This window comes from Oncorhynchus tshawytscha, unplaced genomic scaffold (assembly GCF_018296145.1).
Source record: "Oncorhynchus tshawytscha isolate Ot180627B unplaced genomic scaffold, Otsh_v2.0 Un_contig_8598_pilon_pilon, whole genome shotgun sequence".
Classification (NCBI taxonomy): domain Eukaryota; kingdom Metazoa; phylum Chordata; class Actinopteri; order Salmoniformes; family Salmonidae; genus Oncorhynchus; species Oncorhynchus tshawytscha.
In genome coordinates, this window is record NW_024608344.1 from 38,547 (window position 1) to 58,544 (window position 19,998).

The following is a 19,998-nucleotide window of genomic DNA, read 5'->3' on the forward strand; positions in this document are numbered from 1 at the left end:
ACACAGACACATCCAGACACATCCAGACACAGACACATCTAGACACAGACACATCCAGACACAGACACATCCAGACACATCCAGACACAGACACATCTAGACACAGTAAAATAAAGACTTGTTCCAGGAAGATAGTTTATTCCCTAGAACAGAGAGCCAGAGTGCTATTGTACTTTAACACAGTCGGACAGACACACCTTCACACACACACCTTCACACACACACTTTCACACAAGCTAGTGCAGAACCACACACGCTAGCGCACACACACATTCACAGGCTAGTACATACACGTTCACACACTCACTAGCGCGCACACACAAACACGCTAAGACACACGCTGTGCAGGAACCCATTATACACTTCGGTCAGAAGACAACCTCTAAACTGTAAACATAAAGCTTTTCACGAAACAAACTTTCATTACAACAATGATCATATTTACATCTATTTCCAACACACACGCACAAACACACAGACACACACACAGACACACACACACACCAGCGTCTTAAGACATTCTATGACGACAGATGGCTTTAGAACTGTTCAGACACAGGCCAACTATCCTTGCTGCTAGGCAACTGTAAGAGCTTCAGCCAATCGGTTAGCAGGGCTTGGGACCACGTCCAATCACCTCTCAGTCATATCAAAGATTCCGCCCCTTTACGACTTCCCTCCTCTGATTGGATCAGGGCCCTGTCAGTCCAGCCAGCGACCCAGCCCTCTCTCTCTGTGTCCCTGATTCGCTGAGTTTGTTTCCCAATCCTGTTCCCTGATTGGTTGTCTCCTGGGCGGAAGGAGCGTGCCTCAGTCTGTGTCCATGTCCATGTGACAGGGGTTACTTCCTGTCTCCAGGGCGGTCCGGTAGAGCTTCAGAAAGTGGCGGTAGTGCGGGGAGCAGCCAAGCCACGCCTCTCCGAAACGCACTGCCCCCGTGAACAGGAACTCCCCCTTCTCCCTCGGCTGCAGCCGGCACCGCAGGGGAGTGTTCAGACGTCCAGACCACCCCTTTCCTCTGGCTCCGTCCCAAGAGAACACTCCGCTCTTCTGATGGAACAGGCGGCTTAGCGTCACGGCAACGGAGGAGTGGTCTGATGATGAGGGCGTGTCAACGCCACGGATACTGCCACGACCCGCTGGAGAGAAAGAGGGAGGGAGAGAGATATGGGGAGGAGAGAGGGAGGAGAGAGATATGGGGAAGAGAGGGAGGAGAGAGATATGGGGAAGAGAGGGAGGAGAGAGATATGGGGAAGAGAGGGAGGAAAGAGATATGGGGAAGAGAGGGAGGAAAGAGATATGGGGAAGAGAGGGGGAGAGAGATGGGGAAGAGAGGGAGGAAAGAGATGGGGAAGAGAGGGAGGAGAGAGATATGGGGAAGAGAGGGGGAAAGAGATATGGGGAAGAGAAGGAGAGAGATATGGGGAAGAGAGGGAGGAGAGAGATATGGGGAAGAGAGGGAGGAGAGAGATATGGGGAAGAGAGGGAGGGAGAGATATGGGGAAGAGAGGGAGGAAAGAGATATGGGGAAGAGAGGGGGAGAGAGATGGGGAAGAGAGGGAGGAAAGAGATGGGGAAGAGAAGAGAGATATGGGGAAGAGAGGGGGAAGAGAGATATGGGGAAGAGAAGGAGGAGAGATATGGGGAAGAGAGGGAGGAGAGAGATATGGGGAAGAGAGGGAGGAGAGAGATATGGGGAAGAGAGGGGGAGGAGAGAGATATGGGGAAGAGAGGGGGAAGAGAGATATGGGGAAGAGAGGGAGGAGAGATATGGGGAAGAGAGGGGGAAGAGAGATATGGGGAAGAGAGGGAGGAGAGATATGGGGAAGAGAGGCAGGAGAGAGATATGCGGAAGAGAGGGAGGAGAGAGATATGGGGAAGAGAGGGAGGAGAGAGATATGGGGAAGAGAGGGAGGAGAGAGGGGGAAGAGAGGGAGGAGAGAGATGGGGAAGAGAGGAAGGAGAGAGATGGGGAAGAGAGGGAGGAGAGAGATATGGGGAAGAGAGGGAGGAGAGAGATATGGGGAAGAGAGGGAGGAGAGATATGGGGAAGAGAGGGAGGAGAGATATGGGGAAGAGAGGGGGAAGAGATAGGGGGAAGAGAGGGAGGAAAGAGATATGGGGAAGAGAGGGAGGAGAGAGATATGGGGAAGAGAGGGAGGAGAGAGATATGGGGAAGAGAGGGAGGAGAGAGATATGGGGAAGAGAGGGAGGAAAGAGATATGGGGAAGAGAGGGAGGAAAGAGATATGGGGAAGAGAGGGAGGAAAGAGATATGGGGAAGAGAGGGAGGAGAGAGATATGGGGAAGAGAGGGAGGAGAGAGATATGGGGAAGAGAGGGGGGAGAGAGATGGGGAAGAGAGGGGGAGAGAGATGGGGAAGAGAGGGAGGAAAGAGATGGGGAAGAGAGGGGGAGAGAGATATGGGGAAGAGAGGGAGGAGAGAGATGGGGAAGAGAGGGAGGAAAGAGATATGGGGAAGAGAGGGAGGAAGAGAGATATGGGGAAGAGAGGGAGGAGAGAGATATGGGGAAGAGAGGGGGAAGAGAGATATGGGGAAGAGAGGGGGAAGAGAGATATGGGGAAGAGAGGGAGGAGAGATATGGGGAAGAGAGGGGGAAGAGAGATATGGGGAAGAGAGGGAGAGAGATATGGGGAAGAGAGGGAGGAGAGATATGGGGAAGAGAGGGAGGAGAGATATGGGGAAGAGAGGGAGGAGAGATATGGGGAAGAGGGGAGGAGAGAGATATGGGGAAGAGAGGGGGAGAGAGATATGGGGAAGAGAGGGGGAAGAGAGATATGGGGAAGAGAGGGAGGAGAGAGATATGGGGAAGAGAGGGAGGAGAGAGATATGGGGAAGACAGGGAGGAGAGAGATATGGGGAAGAGAGGGGGAAGAGAGATATGGGGAAGAGAGGGAGTAGAGAGATATGGGGAAGAGAGGGAGGAGAGAGATATGGGGAAGAGAGGGAGGAGAGAGATATGGGGAAGAGAGGGAGGAGAGAGGGGGAAGAGAGGGAGGAGAGAGATGGGGAAGAGAGGGAGGAGAGAGATGGGGAAGAGAGGGAGGAGAGAGATGGGGAAGAGAGGGAGGAGAGAGATGGGGAAGAGAGGGAGGAGAGAGATGGGGAAGAGAGGGAGGAGAGATATGGGGAAGAGGGGAGGAGAGAGATATGGGGAAGAGAGGGAGAGAGAGATATGGGGAAGAGAGGAGGAGAGAGATATGGGGAAGAGAGGGAGGAAAGAGATATGGGGAAGAGAGGGAGGAGAGAGATATGGGGAAGAGAGGGAGGAGAGAGATATGGGGAAGAGAGGGGGAGAGAGATGGGGAAGAGAGGGGGAGAGAGATGGGGAAAGAGGGAGGAAAGAGATGGGGAAGAGAGGGGGAGAGAGATATGGGGAAGAGAGGGAGGAGAGAGATGGGGAAGAGAGGGAGGAAAGAGATATGGGGAAGAGAGGGAGGAAGAGAGATATGGGGAAGAGAGGGAGGAGAGAGATATGGGGAAGAGAGGGGGAAGAGAGATATGGGGAAGAGAGGGGAAGAGAGATATGGGGAAGAGAGGGAGGAGAGATATGGGGAAGAGAGGGGAAGAGAGATATGGGGAAGAGAGGGAGGAGAGATATGGGGAAGAGAGGGAGGAGAGATATGGGGAAGAGAGGGAGGAGAGATATGGGGAAGAGAGGGAGGAGAGATATGGGGAAGAGGGGAGGAGAGAGATATGGGGAAGAGAGGGAGGAGAGAGATATGGGGAAGAGAGGGGGAAGAGAGATATGGGGAAGAGAGGGAGGAGAGAGATATGGGGAAGAGAGGGGAGGAGAGAGATATGGGGAAGACAGGGAGGAGAGAGATATGGGGAAGAGAGGGGGAAGAGAGATATGGGGAAGAGAGGGAGTAGAGAGATATGGGGAAGAGAGGGAGGAGAGAGATATGGGGAAGAGAGGGAGGAGAGAGATATGGGGAAGAGAGGGAGGAGAGAGGGGGAAGAGAGGGAGGAGAGAGATGGGGAAGAGAGGGAGGAGAGAGATGGGGAAGAGAGGGAGGAGAGAGATGGGGAAGAGAGGGAGGAGAGAGATGGGGAAGAGAGGGAGGAGAGAGATGGGGAAGAGAGGGAGGAGAGATATGGGGAAGAGGGGGAGGAGAGAGATATGGGGAAGAGAGGGAGGAGAGAGATATGGGGAAGAGAGGGAGGAGAGAGATATGGGGAAGAGAGGGGGAAGAGAGATATGGGGAAGAGAGGGGGAAGAGAGATATGGGGAAGAGAGGGAGGAGAGATATGGGGAAGAGAGGGGGAAAGAGATATGGGGAAGAGAGGGAGGAGAGATATGGGGAAGAGAGGGAGGAGAGATATGGGGAAGAGAGGGAGGAGAGAGATATGGGGAACCTGGGGGAAGAGAGATATGGGGAAGAGAGGGAGGAGAGAGATATGGGGAAGAGAGGGAGGAGAGAGATATGGGGAAGACAGGGAGGAGAGAGATATGGGGAAGAGAGGGGGAAGAGAGATATGGGGAAGAGAGGGAGTAGAGATATGGGGAAGAGAGGGAGGAGAGAGATATGGGGAAGAGAGGGAGGAGAGAGATATGGGGAAGAGAGGGAGGAGAGAGGGGGAAGAGAGGGAGGAGAGAGATGGGGAAGAGAGGGAGGAGAGAGATGGGGAAGAGAGGGAGGAGAGAGATGGGGAAGAGAGGGAGGAGAGAGATGGGGAAGAGAGGGAGGAGAGATATGGGGAAGAGAGGGAGGAGAGATATGGGGAAGAGAGGAGGAAGAGAGAGTGATGAGAAGGGTTGTTCATGTCCTTTACAGCTGGTGCTGTTCGTGGCTGTGTTCTAAATCAAATCAAATAACATTTGTCACATGCTTGGTAAACAACAGGTGGAGACTAACAGTGAAATGCTTACTGACGGGCCCTTCACAACAATGCAGAGAGAAACATGTTAAAGTAATAGAAAAATAACACAAGTAACTTGGCGATACACATGTGGTATCAGTACTGAGTCTATGATAACATGCTTGCCGTGGGGTAGTAGAGAGAACAGTCTATGACTTGGTGGATCGGTACAGCTTGCCGTGGGGTAGCAGAGAGAACAGTCTATGATTTGGGGCATCGGTACAGCCTGCCGTGGGGTAGCAGAGAGAACAGTCTATGTCTTGGACGCCTGGAGTCTTTGACCATTTTTGGGGCCTTCCTGTGACACCGCCTGGTATAGAGGTCCTGGATGGCAGGGAAGTCGGCCCCAGTGATGTACTGGGCCATACGCACCACCCTCTGGAGCACCTTGCGGTCGGATGCCAAGCAGTTGCCGTACCAAGCGGAGATGCAGCCAGTCAAGATGCTCTCAATGGTGCAGCTGTAGAACATTTAGAGGATCTGAGGGCCCAAGCCTCCTGAGGGGGAAGGCGTGGTGTGTGTGTGTACCATGTTAATTCCTCAGTGATGTGGACACAGAGGAAGGTGAACCTCTCTCCACCTGCTCCCCTACAGTCGATGTGGAGCGCTGACATCCTCCCTTATTGGCTGTCTCATCGTAGTTGGTGATCAGGCCTACCACCGTCGTGTCACCAGCAAACTTAATGATGGTGGTGGACATTGTTCTGTGGGTGTTGTGGTGTTGTGCGTACCTGTGTGTGTTGTGGTGTGGTGTTGTGGTGTTGTGCGTATTTGTGTGTGTTGTGGTGTTGTGCGTAACCTGTGTGTGTTGTGGTGTTGTGCGTACCTGTGTGTGTTGTGTGTGTGGTGTGTGTACCTGTGTGTGTGTTGTGCGTAACCTGTGTGTGTGTGTTGTGGTGTTGTGCGTAACCTGTGTGTGTGTGTTGTGGTGTTGTGCGTAACCTGTGTGTGTGTTGTGGTGTTGTGCGTAACCTGTGTGTGTGTTGTGCGTAACCTGTGTGTGTGTGTTGTGGTGTTGTGCGTAACCTGTGTGTGTGTGTTGTGGTGTTGTGCGTAACCTGTGTGTGTGTGTGTGTGTTGTGCGTAACTGTGTGTGTGTGTGTGTGTGTTGTGGTGTTGTGCGTAACCTGTGTGTGTGTGTTGTGGTGTTGTGCGTAACCTGTGTGTGTGTGTGTTGTGGTGTTGTGCGTAACCTGTGTGTGTGTGTGTTGTGGTGTTGTGCGTAACCTGTGTGTGTGTGTGTGTGTGTGTGTTGTGGTGTTGTGCGTAACCTGTGTGTGTGTGTGTTGTGGTGTTGTGCGTAACCTGTGTGTGTGTTGTGGTGTTGTGCGTAACCTGTGTGTGTGTGTGTTGTGGTGTTGTGCGTAACCTGTGTGTGTGTGTGTTGTGGTGTTGTGTAACCTGTGTGTGTGTGTTGTGGTGTTGTGCGTAACCTGTGTGTGTGTGTGTGTGTGTGTGTGTGTTGTGTGTGTTGTGTGTAACCTGTGTGTGTTGTGGTGTTGTGCGTAACCTGTGTGTGTGTGTTGTGGTGTTGTGCGTAACCTGTGTGTGTGTGTGTTGTGGTGTTGTGCGTAACCTGTGTGTGTGTGTTGTGGTGTTGTGCGTAACCTGTGTGTGTGTGTGTGTGTGTGCTTACCAAAGTCGCTGGTGCATACCGCCATCAGGATCTGGTCATCTGTGCAGGGTGTACAGGAGGCTGAGAGAGAGACATGAGACATGAGACACATGACATATACACCACCACACACCACCACCCAACCACACCACCATACCCAACCACACACCATACCCAACCACACACCACCACCACACACCCCCCACACCACCATACCCCACCACCACACACCATACCCCACCACCACACACCATACCCCACCACCACACACCATACCCACCACACACCATACCCCACCACCACACACCATACCCAACCACACACCACCATGCCCCACCACACACCACCATACCCCACCACACACCACCACCACCACCACACCCACCACACACCATACCCCACCACACACCATACCCCACCACCACACACCATACCCCACCACACACCATACCCCACCACACACCACCATGCCCCACCCCACACCACCATACCCCACCACACACCATACCCCCCACCACCACACACCATACCCCCCACCACACACCATACCCCACCCACACCACCATACCCCCCACCACCACACCACCATACCCCCCACCACACACCATACCCCACCACACACCATACCCAACCACACACCACCACACACCATACCCCAACCACACACCATACCCCACCACACACCACCATACCCCACCACCACACACCATACCCCACCACCACACACCATACCCCACCACACACCACCATACCCCACCACCACACCACCATACCCCACCACACACCATACCCCACCACACACCACCATACCCAACCACACACCATACCCCACCACACACCACCATACCCCCCACCACACACCACCATACCCCACCACACACACCACCATACCCCACCACCACACACCATACCCAACCACACACCATACCCCACCACACACCACCATACCCAACCACACCACCATACCCCACCACACACCACCATACCCCACCACCACACACCATGCCCCACCACCACACACCATACCCCACCACCACACACCATGCCCCACCACCAAATCAAATCCAAATCCATTTATATAGCCCCGTACATCACCATCCAAAGTGCTGTACCCCACCTAAAACCCCAAACAGCACCATAGAACCCCACCACCACACACCATGCCCCACCACAAACCACCACACCACCATGCCCCACCACAAACCACCATACCCCACCACACCCCACCACACACCACCACCACACACCCCCCATACCCCACCACACACCCCCATACCCCACCACACACCACCATACCCCACCACACACCACAACACCCCACCACACACCCCCATACCCCACCACACCCCCACCATACACCACCACACCCCCCCACACACCACCACCACCACCACACACACCACCACACACACACCATACCCCACCATACACCACCACACACCCCACCACCATACACACCCCACCACCACCATACACCCCCACACCCCACCACCACCACACACCCCACCATACACCACCACACACCCCACCACCATACACCACCACCCCCCACCATACACACCACCACACACCATACCACCATACACCACCATACACACCCCACCACCACACACCACCATACAGTATACACTACCGGTCAAATGTTTTAGAACACCTACTCATTCAAGGGTTTTTCTTGATTTTTACTATTTTCTCCATTGTAGAATAATAGTGAAGATATCAAAACTATGAAATAGCCTGGAGGTGTGTTGGGTCAAAACTATGAAATAGCCTAGAGGTGTGTTGGGTCAAAACTATGAAATAGCCTGGAGGTGTGTTGGGTCAAAACTATGAAATAGCCTAGAGGTGTGTTGGGTCAAAACTATGAAATAACCTGGAGGTTTGTCGGGTCATTGACCTGTTGAAAACACATGATAGTTCCACTAAGCCCAAACCAGATGGGATGGCGTATCGCTGCAGAATGCTGTGGTAGCCATGCTGGTTAAGTGTGCCTTGAATTCTAAATGAATCTCAGACAATGTCACCAGCAATATTCCCCCACACCATTACACCTCCTCCTCCATGCTTCACGGTGTGAAATACACAAACAGAGATCATCCATACACCCACACCATAACACCTCCTCCTCCATGCTTCACGGTGTGAAATACACAAACAGAGATCATCCATACACCCACACCATAACACCTCCTCCTCCATGCTTCACGGTGTGAAATACACAAACAGAGATCATCCATACACCCACACCGTGTCTCACAAAGACACGGAGGTTGGAACCAAAAATATCCAGGCCAAAATTTCAACCGGTCTAATGTCCATTGCTCGTGTTTCTTGGCCCAAGCAAGTCTCTTCTTCTTATTGGGGTCCTTTAGTAGTGGTTTCTTTGCAGCAGTTCAACCATGAAGGCCTTATTCATGCAGTCTCCTCTGAACAGGTGATGTTGAGATGTGTCTATTACCTGAACTCTGTGAAGCATTTATTTGGGCTGCAATTTCTGAGGCTGGTAACTATGATGAACTGATCCTCTGCAGCAGAGGTAACTCTAATGAACTGATCCCCTGCAGCAGAGGTTACTCTGATGAACTGATCCCCTGCAGCAGAGGTAACTCTAATGAACTGATCCTCTGCAGCAGAGGTAACTCTAACTGATCCTCTGCAGCAGAGGTAACTCTAACTGATCCCCTGCAGCAGAGGTTACTCTAACTGATCCTCTGCAGCAGAGGTAACTCTAATGAACTGATCCTCTGCAGCAGAGGTAACTCTAATGAACTGATCCTCTGCAGCAGAGGTAACTCTAATGAACTGATCCTCTGCAGCAGAGGTTACTCTAACTGATCCTCTGCAGCAGAGGTAACTCTAATGAACTGATCCTCTGCAGCAGAGGTAACTCTAATGAACTGATCCTCTGCAGCAGAGGTAACTCTAATGAACTGATCCTCTGCAGCAGAGGTAACTCTAATGAACTGATCCTCTGCAGCAGAGGTAACTCTAATGAACTGATCCTCTGCAGCAGAGGTTACTCTAACTGATCCTCTGCAGCAGAGGTAACTCTAATGAACTGATCCTCTGCAGCAGAGGTAACTCTGGGTCTTCCAGATGAGGAGGGAGGAATGAGGAGGGAGAGAGGAAGGGATGAGGAGGGAGGAATGAGGAGGGAGAGAGGAAGGGATGAGGAGGGAGGAATGAGGAGGGAGAGAGGAAGGGATGAGGAGGATGTCTATGGGGGAGGGTACAAGATGAAGGATTTTCTTGTGTGTGTGTGTGTGTGTGTGTGTGTGTGTGTGTGTGTGTGTGTGTGTGTGTGTGTGTGTGTGTGTGTGTGTGTGTGTGAGAGAGAGAGTGAAACCACAGGTGGGAGAGGGTAGTCAGGGTGGTAACCTTTGACCCTGTCTGCCAGTAAAACAACTATTAAACACACACAGTCTTTCTCTTTGTCTGTCAATGGTTTTATGGCGCATACCTGTACTAGGCAGATACAAAACATATCTCTCTCTTTCTCCCTCCCTCCATACCTGTACTAGGCAGATACAAAACATATCTCTCTCTTTCTCCCTCCCTCCATACCTGTACTAGGCAGATATAAAACATATCTCTCTCTTTCTCCCTCCCTCCATACCTGTAAGGCAGATATAAAACATATCTCTCTCTTTCTCCCTCCCTCCATACCTGTACTAGGCAGATATAAAACATATCTCTCTCTTTCTCCCTCCCTCTATACCTGTACTAGGCAGATACAAAACATATCTCTCTCTTTCTCCCTCCCTCCATACCTGTACTAGGCAGATATAAAACATATCTCTCTCTTTCTCCCTCCCTCCATACCTGTACTAGGCAGATACAAAACATCTCTCTCTCTCTCTCTTTCTCCCTCCTTCCATACCTGTACTAGGCAGATACAAAACATATCTCTCTCTCTCTCTTTCTCCCTCCCTCCATACCTGTACTAGGCAGATATAAAACATCTCTCTCTCTCTCTCTTTCTCCCTCCATACCTGTACTAGGCAGATATAAAACATATCTCTCTCTTTCTCCCTCCATACCTGTACTAGGCAGATACAAAACATCTCTCTCTCTCTCTTTCTCTCTCTCTCCATACCTGTACTAGGCAGATAAAAACCTTTCTCTCTCCCTCCCACTCTCCCTCCCTCCATTCTCCATCTGACCAATCATATCCTCTCCCTGTCTTGCAGCAGACACCACTGATTGACAGCTGGATGATGATTGGCTGACCCCTGGGCTTGACCCCAGTGTGACCTGTTGATTAGCCTGCTTGTTTTTTAAGTCAGAGAGGGAGACGAGAGAGAGAGGAGGGAGGGAGACGAGAGAGAGAGGAGGGAGGGAGATGGGAGAGAGAGGAGGGAGACGAGAGAGAGAGGAGGGAAGGAGACGAGAGAGAGAGGAGGGAGGGAGATGGGAGAGAGAGGAGGGAGACGGGTGAGAGGAGAGGGGGATAGAGGACAGCACTAAGAGAGGGAGGGGGGTCTCTGGTCTGGTCCGGTCTGTCTCTTGAGTGACAGCAGGGCTGTGGATGTGTGGGTCTGGGCTAGACTGCTTTATTAGGCTAGACAGACAGTCACCCTGTTTAACTCCTGTCATCTCCTGCCCCCCCCCATTTCTACCTCGGCCTCCCCTTCTTCAGCTAACACAAGGCCTATTTAATGTGTCTAGGAGTCAGTTGAACCAGTGGTTCATTCTTCCTCCTCTCTGGACTCTGTCACTGACTCTGTCCATCTGTCATGTTACTTTGTACAGCCCTTGATCTGGGGAACGGGTTCTATCGCCTGGGTTCTACCATGGAATGTGTGTGTTGGTCTCTTTCCAGTGCTCAGTGTTGAGGTGTGTGTGTGTGTGTGTGTGTCCAGTGTTGAGTGTGTGTGTGTGTGTGTGTGTGTGTGTGTGTGTGTGTGTGTGTGTGTGTGTGTGTGTGTGTTGGTCTCTTAGGTCCAGTGCCAGTGTTGTGTGTGTGTGTGTGTGTGTGTGTGTGTGTGTGTGTGTGTGTGTGTGTGTGTGTGTGTGTGTGTTGGTCTCTTACCAGGTCCAGTGTTCAGGTGTGTGTGTGTGTGGTCTCTTACCAGTGCCAGTGTTCCCTGTGTGTGTGTGTGTGTGTGTGTGTGTGTGTGTGTGTGTGTGTTGGTCTCTTACCAGGTCCAGTGTTGAGGTGTGTGTGTGTGTGTGTGTGTGTGTTGGTCTCTTACCAGGTCCAGTGTTCAGGTGTGTGTGTGTGTTGGTCTCTTACCAGTGCCAGTGTTGTGTGTGTGTGTGTGTGTGTGTGTGTGTGTGTGTGTGTGTGTTGGTCTCTTACCAGTGCCAGTGTTGAGGTGTGTGTGTGTGTGTGTGTGTGTGTGTGTGTGTGTGTGTGTGTGTGTGTGTGTGTGTGTGTTGGTCTCTTACCAGTGCCAGTGTTGAGGTGTGGGTACAGATGAGCTCCAGGTCCGTGACTGGCCACCAGTTCATACTGAAACACTGTGATCCTCTTGCTGATGTCCTGCTGGCCCACTGCCTCTATGAACAGCGCCCCCTCTGTCAGGGAGAAACACTGCACCCTGCCATGCGCCTGGAAATATAACAAACATGATTAAATATGTACTGGTGTATGTATGTACTGGTGTAATGTACTGGTGTAATGACACTGAGATAATCATTTTCACACAAGTACTTTATGAACATATCAACAATTATATTTACAGTGGTTAAACTTAAGCATGCGTTTTCTGCCTATGTAACCTGCTCTGTGCTGTTCTCAGTCAGGTTACTGTGAAATATCTGTGACAACTTCTGATGTGAAAAAGGGATTTATGAATAAACGTGACTGACTGAATGACTGGCCGAATGCTGACTGGCTGAATGACTGACTGGCTGAATGACTGACCGAATGCTGACTGGCTGAATGACTGACCGAATGCTGACTGGCTGAATGACTGACCGGCCGACTGACCAACAGACCAACTGATTGACTGACCAAATGCTGACTGGCTGAATGACTGACTGACCAACAGACCAACTGATTGACTGACCGAATGCTGACTGGCTGAATGAATGCTGAATGGCTGAATGACTGACCGAATGCTGACTGGCTGAATGACTGACCGAATGCTGACTGGCTGAATGCCTGAATGACAACTGGCTGAATGACTGAATGACTGACCGAATGCTGACTGGCTGAATGACTGACCGGCCGACTGACCAACAGATTGACTGACTGAATGCTGACTGACCGGCCGACTGACCAACTGATTGACTGACCGAATGCTGACCAACAGACCGACTGACTGCCCGAATGCTGACTGGCTGAATGACTGACCACCAGACAGACTGATTGACTGACTAACTGACCATCTACCTGTTCTGTCTCAGACATCAGCAGGCGGAGATGTCCAGCTCTCTCCAGGTAGAGGTGTGATCCGCGGGAGTCTGTCTGGGGCTTGATGCAGGCGTGCAGGCCAGGGGAAGCCCCAGACGTGGGCTCCGTGTTGGGCCGCAGGTTGACGATGAGGGCCCCAGTAGGATAGAGCCACTCTAGACTGCCCTGGGAGCAACGCAGGTATACCTGCTCCACATCACGGGAGTGAGACTCATGGGTCAGACCACTGGGGGAGGAGAGAGGGAGAGAGAGGGGGACAGTAGGGTAGAGAAGAAGTTATGATGATGGGGGAGGAGGAGGAGAGGTTATGATGATGGAGGAATGAGAGGTTATGATGATGACTGAGGTTAGGATGATGGGGGAGAGGTTATGATGATGGGGGAGGAGGAGGAGAATGATGATGGGGAATGAGGAGAGGTTATGATGATGGGGAGGAAGAGGAGAGGTTATGATGATGGAGGAGGAGAGGTTATGATGATGGAGGCTGAGAGGTTATGATGATGGAGGAGGAGAGGTTATGATGATGGAGGAGGACTGGCTGAGGAGAGGACTGGCTGAATGCCCTGAATGCTGACTGATGATGATGAGGGAAGGAGGAGGAGAGGTTATGATGATAGGGAAGGAGGAGGAGAGGTTATGATGACCAGGAGAGATTATGATGATGGGGAAGGAGGAAGAGATTATGATGATGCCCGATTATGCTGACTGGGGAATGGACCACCAGACAGACTGATGGGGAAGGAGGACTGACCATTACCTGTTGATGTCTCAGATGATGGGGAAGGAGGAGATGTCCAGAGGTTCCATGATGATGGGGAAGGAGGAGTCTGAGGGGTTATGATGATGGGGAAGGAGGAGGAGAGGTTATGATGATGGGGAAGGAGGGGAGAGGTTATGATGATGGGGAAGGAGGAGGAGAGGTTATGATGATGGGGAAGGAGGAGGAGAGGTTATGATGATGGGGAAGGAGGAGGAGAGGTTATGATGATGGGGAAGGAGGAGGAGAGGTTATGATGATGGGGAAGGAGGAGGAGAGGTTATGATGATGATGGGGAAGGAGGAGGAGAGGTTATGATGATGGGGAAGGAGGAGGAGAGGTTATGATGATGGGGAAGGAGGAGGAGAGGTTATGATGATGGGGAAGGAGGAGGAGAGGTTATGATGATGGGGAAGGAGGAGGAGAGGTTATGATGATGGGGAAGGAGGAGGAGAGGTTATGATGATGGGGAGGAGGAGGAGAGGTTATGATGATGGGGAGGAGGAGGAGAGGTTATGATGATGGGGAGGAGGAGGAGAGGTTATGATGATGGGGAAGGAGGAGGAGAGGTTATGATGATGGGGAAGGAGGAGGAGAGGTTATGATGATGGGGAGGAGGAGGAGAGGTTATGATGATGGGGGGAGGAGGAGGAGAGGTTATGATGATGGGGAAGGAGGAGGAGAGGTTATGATGATGGGGAAGGAGGAGGAGAGGTTATGATGATGGGGAAGGAGGAGGAGAGGTTATGATGATGGGGGAGGAGGAGAGGTTATGATGATGGGGAAGGAGGAGGAGAGGTTATGATGATGGGGAAGGAGGAGGAGAGGTTATGATGATGGGGAGGAGGGAGGTTATGATGATGGGGAGGGAGAGGTTATGATGATGGGGAGGAGGAGGAGAGGTTATGATGATGGGGGAGGAGGAGGAGAGGTTATGATGATGGGGGAGGAGGAGGAGAGGTTATGATGATGGGGGAGGAGGAGGAGAGGTTATGATGATGGGGGAGGAGGAGGAGAGGTTATGATGATGGGGGAGGAGGAGGAGAGGTTATGATGATGGGGGAGGAGGAGGAGAGGTTATGATGATGGGGGAGGAGGAGGAGAGGTTATGATGATGAAGGAGGGGGGAGAGGTTATGATGATGAAGGAGGGGGAGAGGTTATGATGATGGGGGAGGAGGGGAGAGGTTATGATGATGGGGGAGGAGGAGGAGAGGTTATGATGATGGGGAGGGGGAGAGGTTATGATGATGGGGAGGAGGAGGAGAGGTTATGATGATGGGGAGGAGGAGGAGAGGTTATGATGATGGGGGAGGAGGAGGAGAGGTTATGATGATGGGGAGGAGGAGGAGAGGTTATGATGATGGGGGAGGAGGAGGAGAGGTTATGATGATGAAGGAGGGGGAGAGGTTATGATGATGGGGAGGAGGAGGAGAGGTTATGATGATGGGGAGGAGGAGGAGAGATTATGATGATGGGGGAGGAGGAGGAGAGGTTATGATGATGGGGGAGGAGGAGGAGAGGTTATGATGATGGGGGAGGAGGAGGAGAGGTTATGATGATGAGGAGGAGGAGAGGTTATGATGATGAGGAGGAGGAGAGGTTATGATGATGGGGAGGAGGAGAGGTTATGATGATGGGGAGGAGGAGGAGAGGTTATGATGATGGGGGAGGAGGAGGAGAGGTTATGATGATGGGGGAGGAGGAGGAGAGGTTATGATGATGGGGAGGAGGAGGAGAGGTTATGATGATGGGGAGGAGGAGGAGAGGTTATGATGATGGGGGAGGAGGGGGAGAGGTTATGATGATGGGGGAGGAGGAGGAGAGGTTATGATGATAGGGGAGGAGGAGAGATTATGATGATGAAGGAGGGGGAGTGGTTATGATGATGATGGGGGAGGAGGAGGAGGAGAGGTTATGATGATGAAGGAGGAGGAGAGGGTAGAGGGGGATAGAAGAGGTTAGGAAACTTGTTATGGATATATTTTGATGTTTGAGGAAGAAATGTTGTTGGTCATAAACATGAACACACAAACATATTTAACAGTTAACTTCCTATGCATGATACCTTATCACTTAGTTAAGAGGTCGTTTAAAGAGCAACTTGATTACAGCATGAGTCTCTCTCTCGAGATAAACTGTGACCCGATGTGACCAATACCCGGAGCGCAGGGGAGGGAGGATGTGGTCGGTTATCTGGGATGCGCGCACTTTAAGATCAGTAAAAGATTATAAACTTGTACGAAGTTGATGTCTTCAAAAGAAAACCGCACCACGGCGCGGCAACAAGAAAGCATCGCACAGTCGTTATTTTTATTACGCAGCGTCTTAAAACGACGGATCAAAGGGCAGGCCATATGGACCTGTTCATTTTACTGTAAATACAGGAGTGGCTGCGCACTCACTATCTGGAGGGTGCCATGCTATATACAATAGCCTAGAACACAGTTTTATGAGTATGTGAAAGGTAAGGTATGAACTCGACACGAGGTGTAGCGCTGAAAACCTATCATTTCCCCTCTGGTGGCTCCACGGTCCAAGCGCCCAACCCAAGCTCTCCTTTTGGCGCACGCACGGAGTTTTGGTATATTGAACTGGAACAGTTCAAAATATGTTATCGTGTTTTCTTTGAATATTATGGCACGCCGCCAATTGGAGCTCACATCGCTATAGGCTACAGGACAGGAGAAACAAAAACGTTCCCTATGCAAATCCATCAGGCCTAAACTACGTAACGCATGTATAAACACAATCTCATTGTATAAAGAAGGACGTCTCTCTCTCCCTCCCTCACTCTCTCTCCCTCACTCCCTCTCCCTCACAGAGGCTGGGGGTGTCAAGTGGTTCAGCCCCCCTCCTTCCCCCCCGTTTATTGCAAAAAAAATATGAAATGCATTAGACTTAATCTATCCAACCTGTTTGCACCTGCAAATATGCTGTGGTCTCGCTGTTCAGGACATTATTGCGCAACATCTGGAAGTGCAGGGAGGAAACGAGGGTTTCCATAACATCTGAATGTATCAGCCTGTTATACTGGTTCGATAGCAACACTGCCATAGCCTAAACCCAACACTCCTTAACCAAAAGAGATTGTTGCTCGGGAACAGGATTGTAGGCTTATAGTTTACATCCTATAAGGGTTAATCAAACTTGTCGAATAACACACATACAATAATAAACGTATAGCCTACCTTCCTCTCCAGCTGCACTGGTCGCTGGTGTACTGCGTCGAGGCGACCCTACAGAGAAACACAGCCGCTACCCAGTGCGCTAAACCTGGCCACAGCATGGTTGACCAACCGCTCCTCCGCCCCAGTATGGTCAGACCACGTCCCGCCTTTCAGTAACCACAAAAATCCACCAATAAATCCTGCAAGTGACTATTTATTCACATCGTGGTCTCTGGTAAAGAAGGTTACGGGTCCACCAGAATCAACAGTTCTGTTTTGTACCGTAAAAGTTCCGTTTCATTTCGACAGGATGGAATATCCGTGTAAAACCGTTGGGAGCCTCCGGCAGTAGACTGGTGACTAACAGACAGGAGGAAGTCCTGACATTAATAACGAACTTCTGCTGCTGCCTGGGCTCCAGCTCCGCACACGTCACCCCGCCCAGACTCGTGCCAGCAGCTGACTCCTCCGCTTGAGTGACACGCTCCAAACCACGCCCCGAGCGGACGAACTTTTCGGTCTCTCGCTCAGTGTGTGTGTGTGTGTGTGTGTGTGCGTGCGTCTTAACGCGGACATGCACGGATGTTCTTGGCGCCACATCCCGATAGCTCTTATAAATATTAGTACGGCAGCACGCGCAGGTCTGAAGATAGCCTACATCAGCGTCGTGTTGCAGAGCAGTAAATATCCACTAACTCACACACAAATATGCACACGCACAAATTCAAAACACCTTCACACAGCCCCCGCGCGTGAGAAACAGTAACCACTTGCACCGATATATTAGAGTAATACAGATCAATAAACTCAAGTGTAATTGCCTACAATGTGTATCTTAATTAAACGGGTTTGAGATAATATAGCTCAGACGTGTAAGAAGCGTTTGCTTTATTTGTTTGTATACTAAATAGCCTATTCGTAATAGACATAGGACTAGACTGGAGGGCCCCGAAGTTTATATTCTGGAAACCAATGAGCGAAGCAGATTCCTGTGCTCTCCATCTGTTCTGACCCGACAGCTAGTCACACTAAACGCCCCCTTGGTTCTGGGGGCGCTTTTCCCGTGAGAAAACAGTCCGAACGTCAACCGTGTAACCGACTTGTCACATTCCCTCCCCCTGACAGCTTCAGAAATATAACACATTTAGAGAAATATCAACATGTACCACCTCCACACACACACACACACACAATATTATATTTTATTATCTCTAACTCTATAGAAAGGTTTTAAACATGTATAATAAATATATAGTATCTATTATGGCTATAAACACATTTTAACATAATTATAACACCATTTTTATTTGATTGATCCTTTATTTAACTAGGCAAGTCAGTTAAGAACAAATTCTTATTTACAATGACAGCCTACTGGGGAACAGTGGGTTAACTGCCTTGTTCAGGGGCAGAACAACAGATTTTTTTTACCTTGTCAGCGCAGGGATTTGATCTTGCAACCTTTCAGTTACTAGTCCAACACTCTAACCACTAGGCTTCCTTCAAAACACATAGCACACTATAAACACTCTATAGCACAATATAAACACTCTATAAACACACTAACTAAAGTCAGAGATACCTGAAGACTAGAGCTGCTCAAAGGCTGTAATCAGAGTCCTAAATGTAGCAGTAGTAGTTAATCAATCTATCAACGTTATTTTATAAAGCCCTTTTTACATCAGCAGTTGTTGCTTTACAGACACCCAGCCTCAAACCCCCAAAGAGCAGCAGTCCAGATGTAGAAGTATAACATCAGCAGTTGTTGCTCTACAGACACCCAGCCTCAAACCCCCAAAGAGCAGCAGTCCAGATGTAGAAGTATAACATCAGCAGTTGTTGCTCTACAGACACCCAGCCTCAAACCCCCAAAGAGCAGCAGTCCAGATGTAGAAGTATAACATCAGCAGTTGTTGCTCTACAGACACCCAGCCTCAAACCCCCAAAGAGCAGCAGTCCAGATGTAGAAGTATAACATCAGCAGTTGTTGCTCTACAGACACCCAGCCTCAAACCCCCAAAGAGCAGCAGTCCAGATGTAGAAGTATAACATCAGCAGTTGTTGCTCTACAGACACCCAGCCTCAAACCCCCAAAGAGCAGCAGTCCAGATGTAGAAGTATAACATCAGCAGTTGTTGCTCTACAGACACCCAGCCTCAAACCCCCAAAGAGCAGCAGTCCAGATGTAGAAGTATAACATCAGCAGTTGTTGCTTTCAAACCCCCAAAGAGCAGACAGATGTAGAAGTATAACATCCAGCCTGACAAGCCTCCCCCAAAGAGCAGCAGTCCAGATGTAGAAGTATAACATCAGCAGTTGTTGCTTTACAGACACCCAGCCTCAAACCCCCAAAGAGCAGCAGTCCAGATGTAGAAGTTTTACATTGTAGGGGGACTGTATTACACTGTACTTGACTTGGCAGTTTAAAGCATACAAGTAAAGAGCATCTCTATTAGACCCTGGTCAAAAGTAGTGCACTACCTAGGGTGCAATTTGGGAATGTAGCCTAAACCTACTTTAAGAGGAGTGACTGACTGGTCTGATGTGACCTTTGACCCACCGAGTCCTCCAACATCTTAAATAGTTACACACCACGACCCCTGACCTGGCCCACGGAATACACAAAAACACACACACAGACGCGCATACATACTTGCACAGAGAGAGACACACGCACAGAGAAAGAGACACACAAGCACAGAGAGACACACACACACACACGCAGAGAGACACACAGAGAGACAGAGACACAAACACACACACACATACATACTCGCACAGAGAGAGAGAGAGACACACGCGCACAGAGAGACACACACAGAGACAGAGAGACACACACACACACACACACTCAGAACTATAGATCTCCTGTTATCCGTGCTGTCACCTGGCTCTTCTCAAACACCCTGACAGACAGAACGCTTCGGCTGTCCACAGAACCTTCTATAATGGAACACACATTCCTTCCTCCCCCTCCCTCTCTCCTTCCTTCTCAACTCCCCCCTTCCTTCCCGCTTGTGAGCACACTTCTCTGTTGGGCACACACACACCCACTCTCTCTCTCTCTGAGGATTTCAACATTTGCCAATTTTAGGGTTTGAAAATAAACTGAAACAATCCTAACAAAAAAGTAATAACATGGAGTTCTGAAAACTCAACTTCTAGATTTACATTTTGTAGACTTTCAAAACATTCTTGATTGGAGCTGAAAT

General features: G+C 50.5%; 1 protein-coding gene across 1 annotated transcript; it reads right to left on the reverse strand.

The window, feature by feature from the left end:
• Nucleotides 1–121: 121 nt before the first annotated feature.
• On the reverse strand, nt 122–17,975 carry LOC112242228 (meteorin-like protein). Its single transcript, XM_042313056.1, has 5 exons — nt 16,808–17,975; nt 12,840–13,086; nt 11,891–12,053; nt 6,521–6,580; nt 122–1,139 (listed from the first exon to the last, which is right to left on the reverse strand). The coding sequence occupies exons 1-5, from the start codon at nt 16,903–16,905 to the stop codon at nt 811–813; spliced, it is 897 nt and encodes a 298-aa protein (XP_042168990.1). The 5' UTR covers nt 16,906–17,975; the 3' UTR covers nt 122–810.
• Between the last annotated feature and the right edge of the window lie 2,023 nt (nt 17,976–19,998).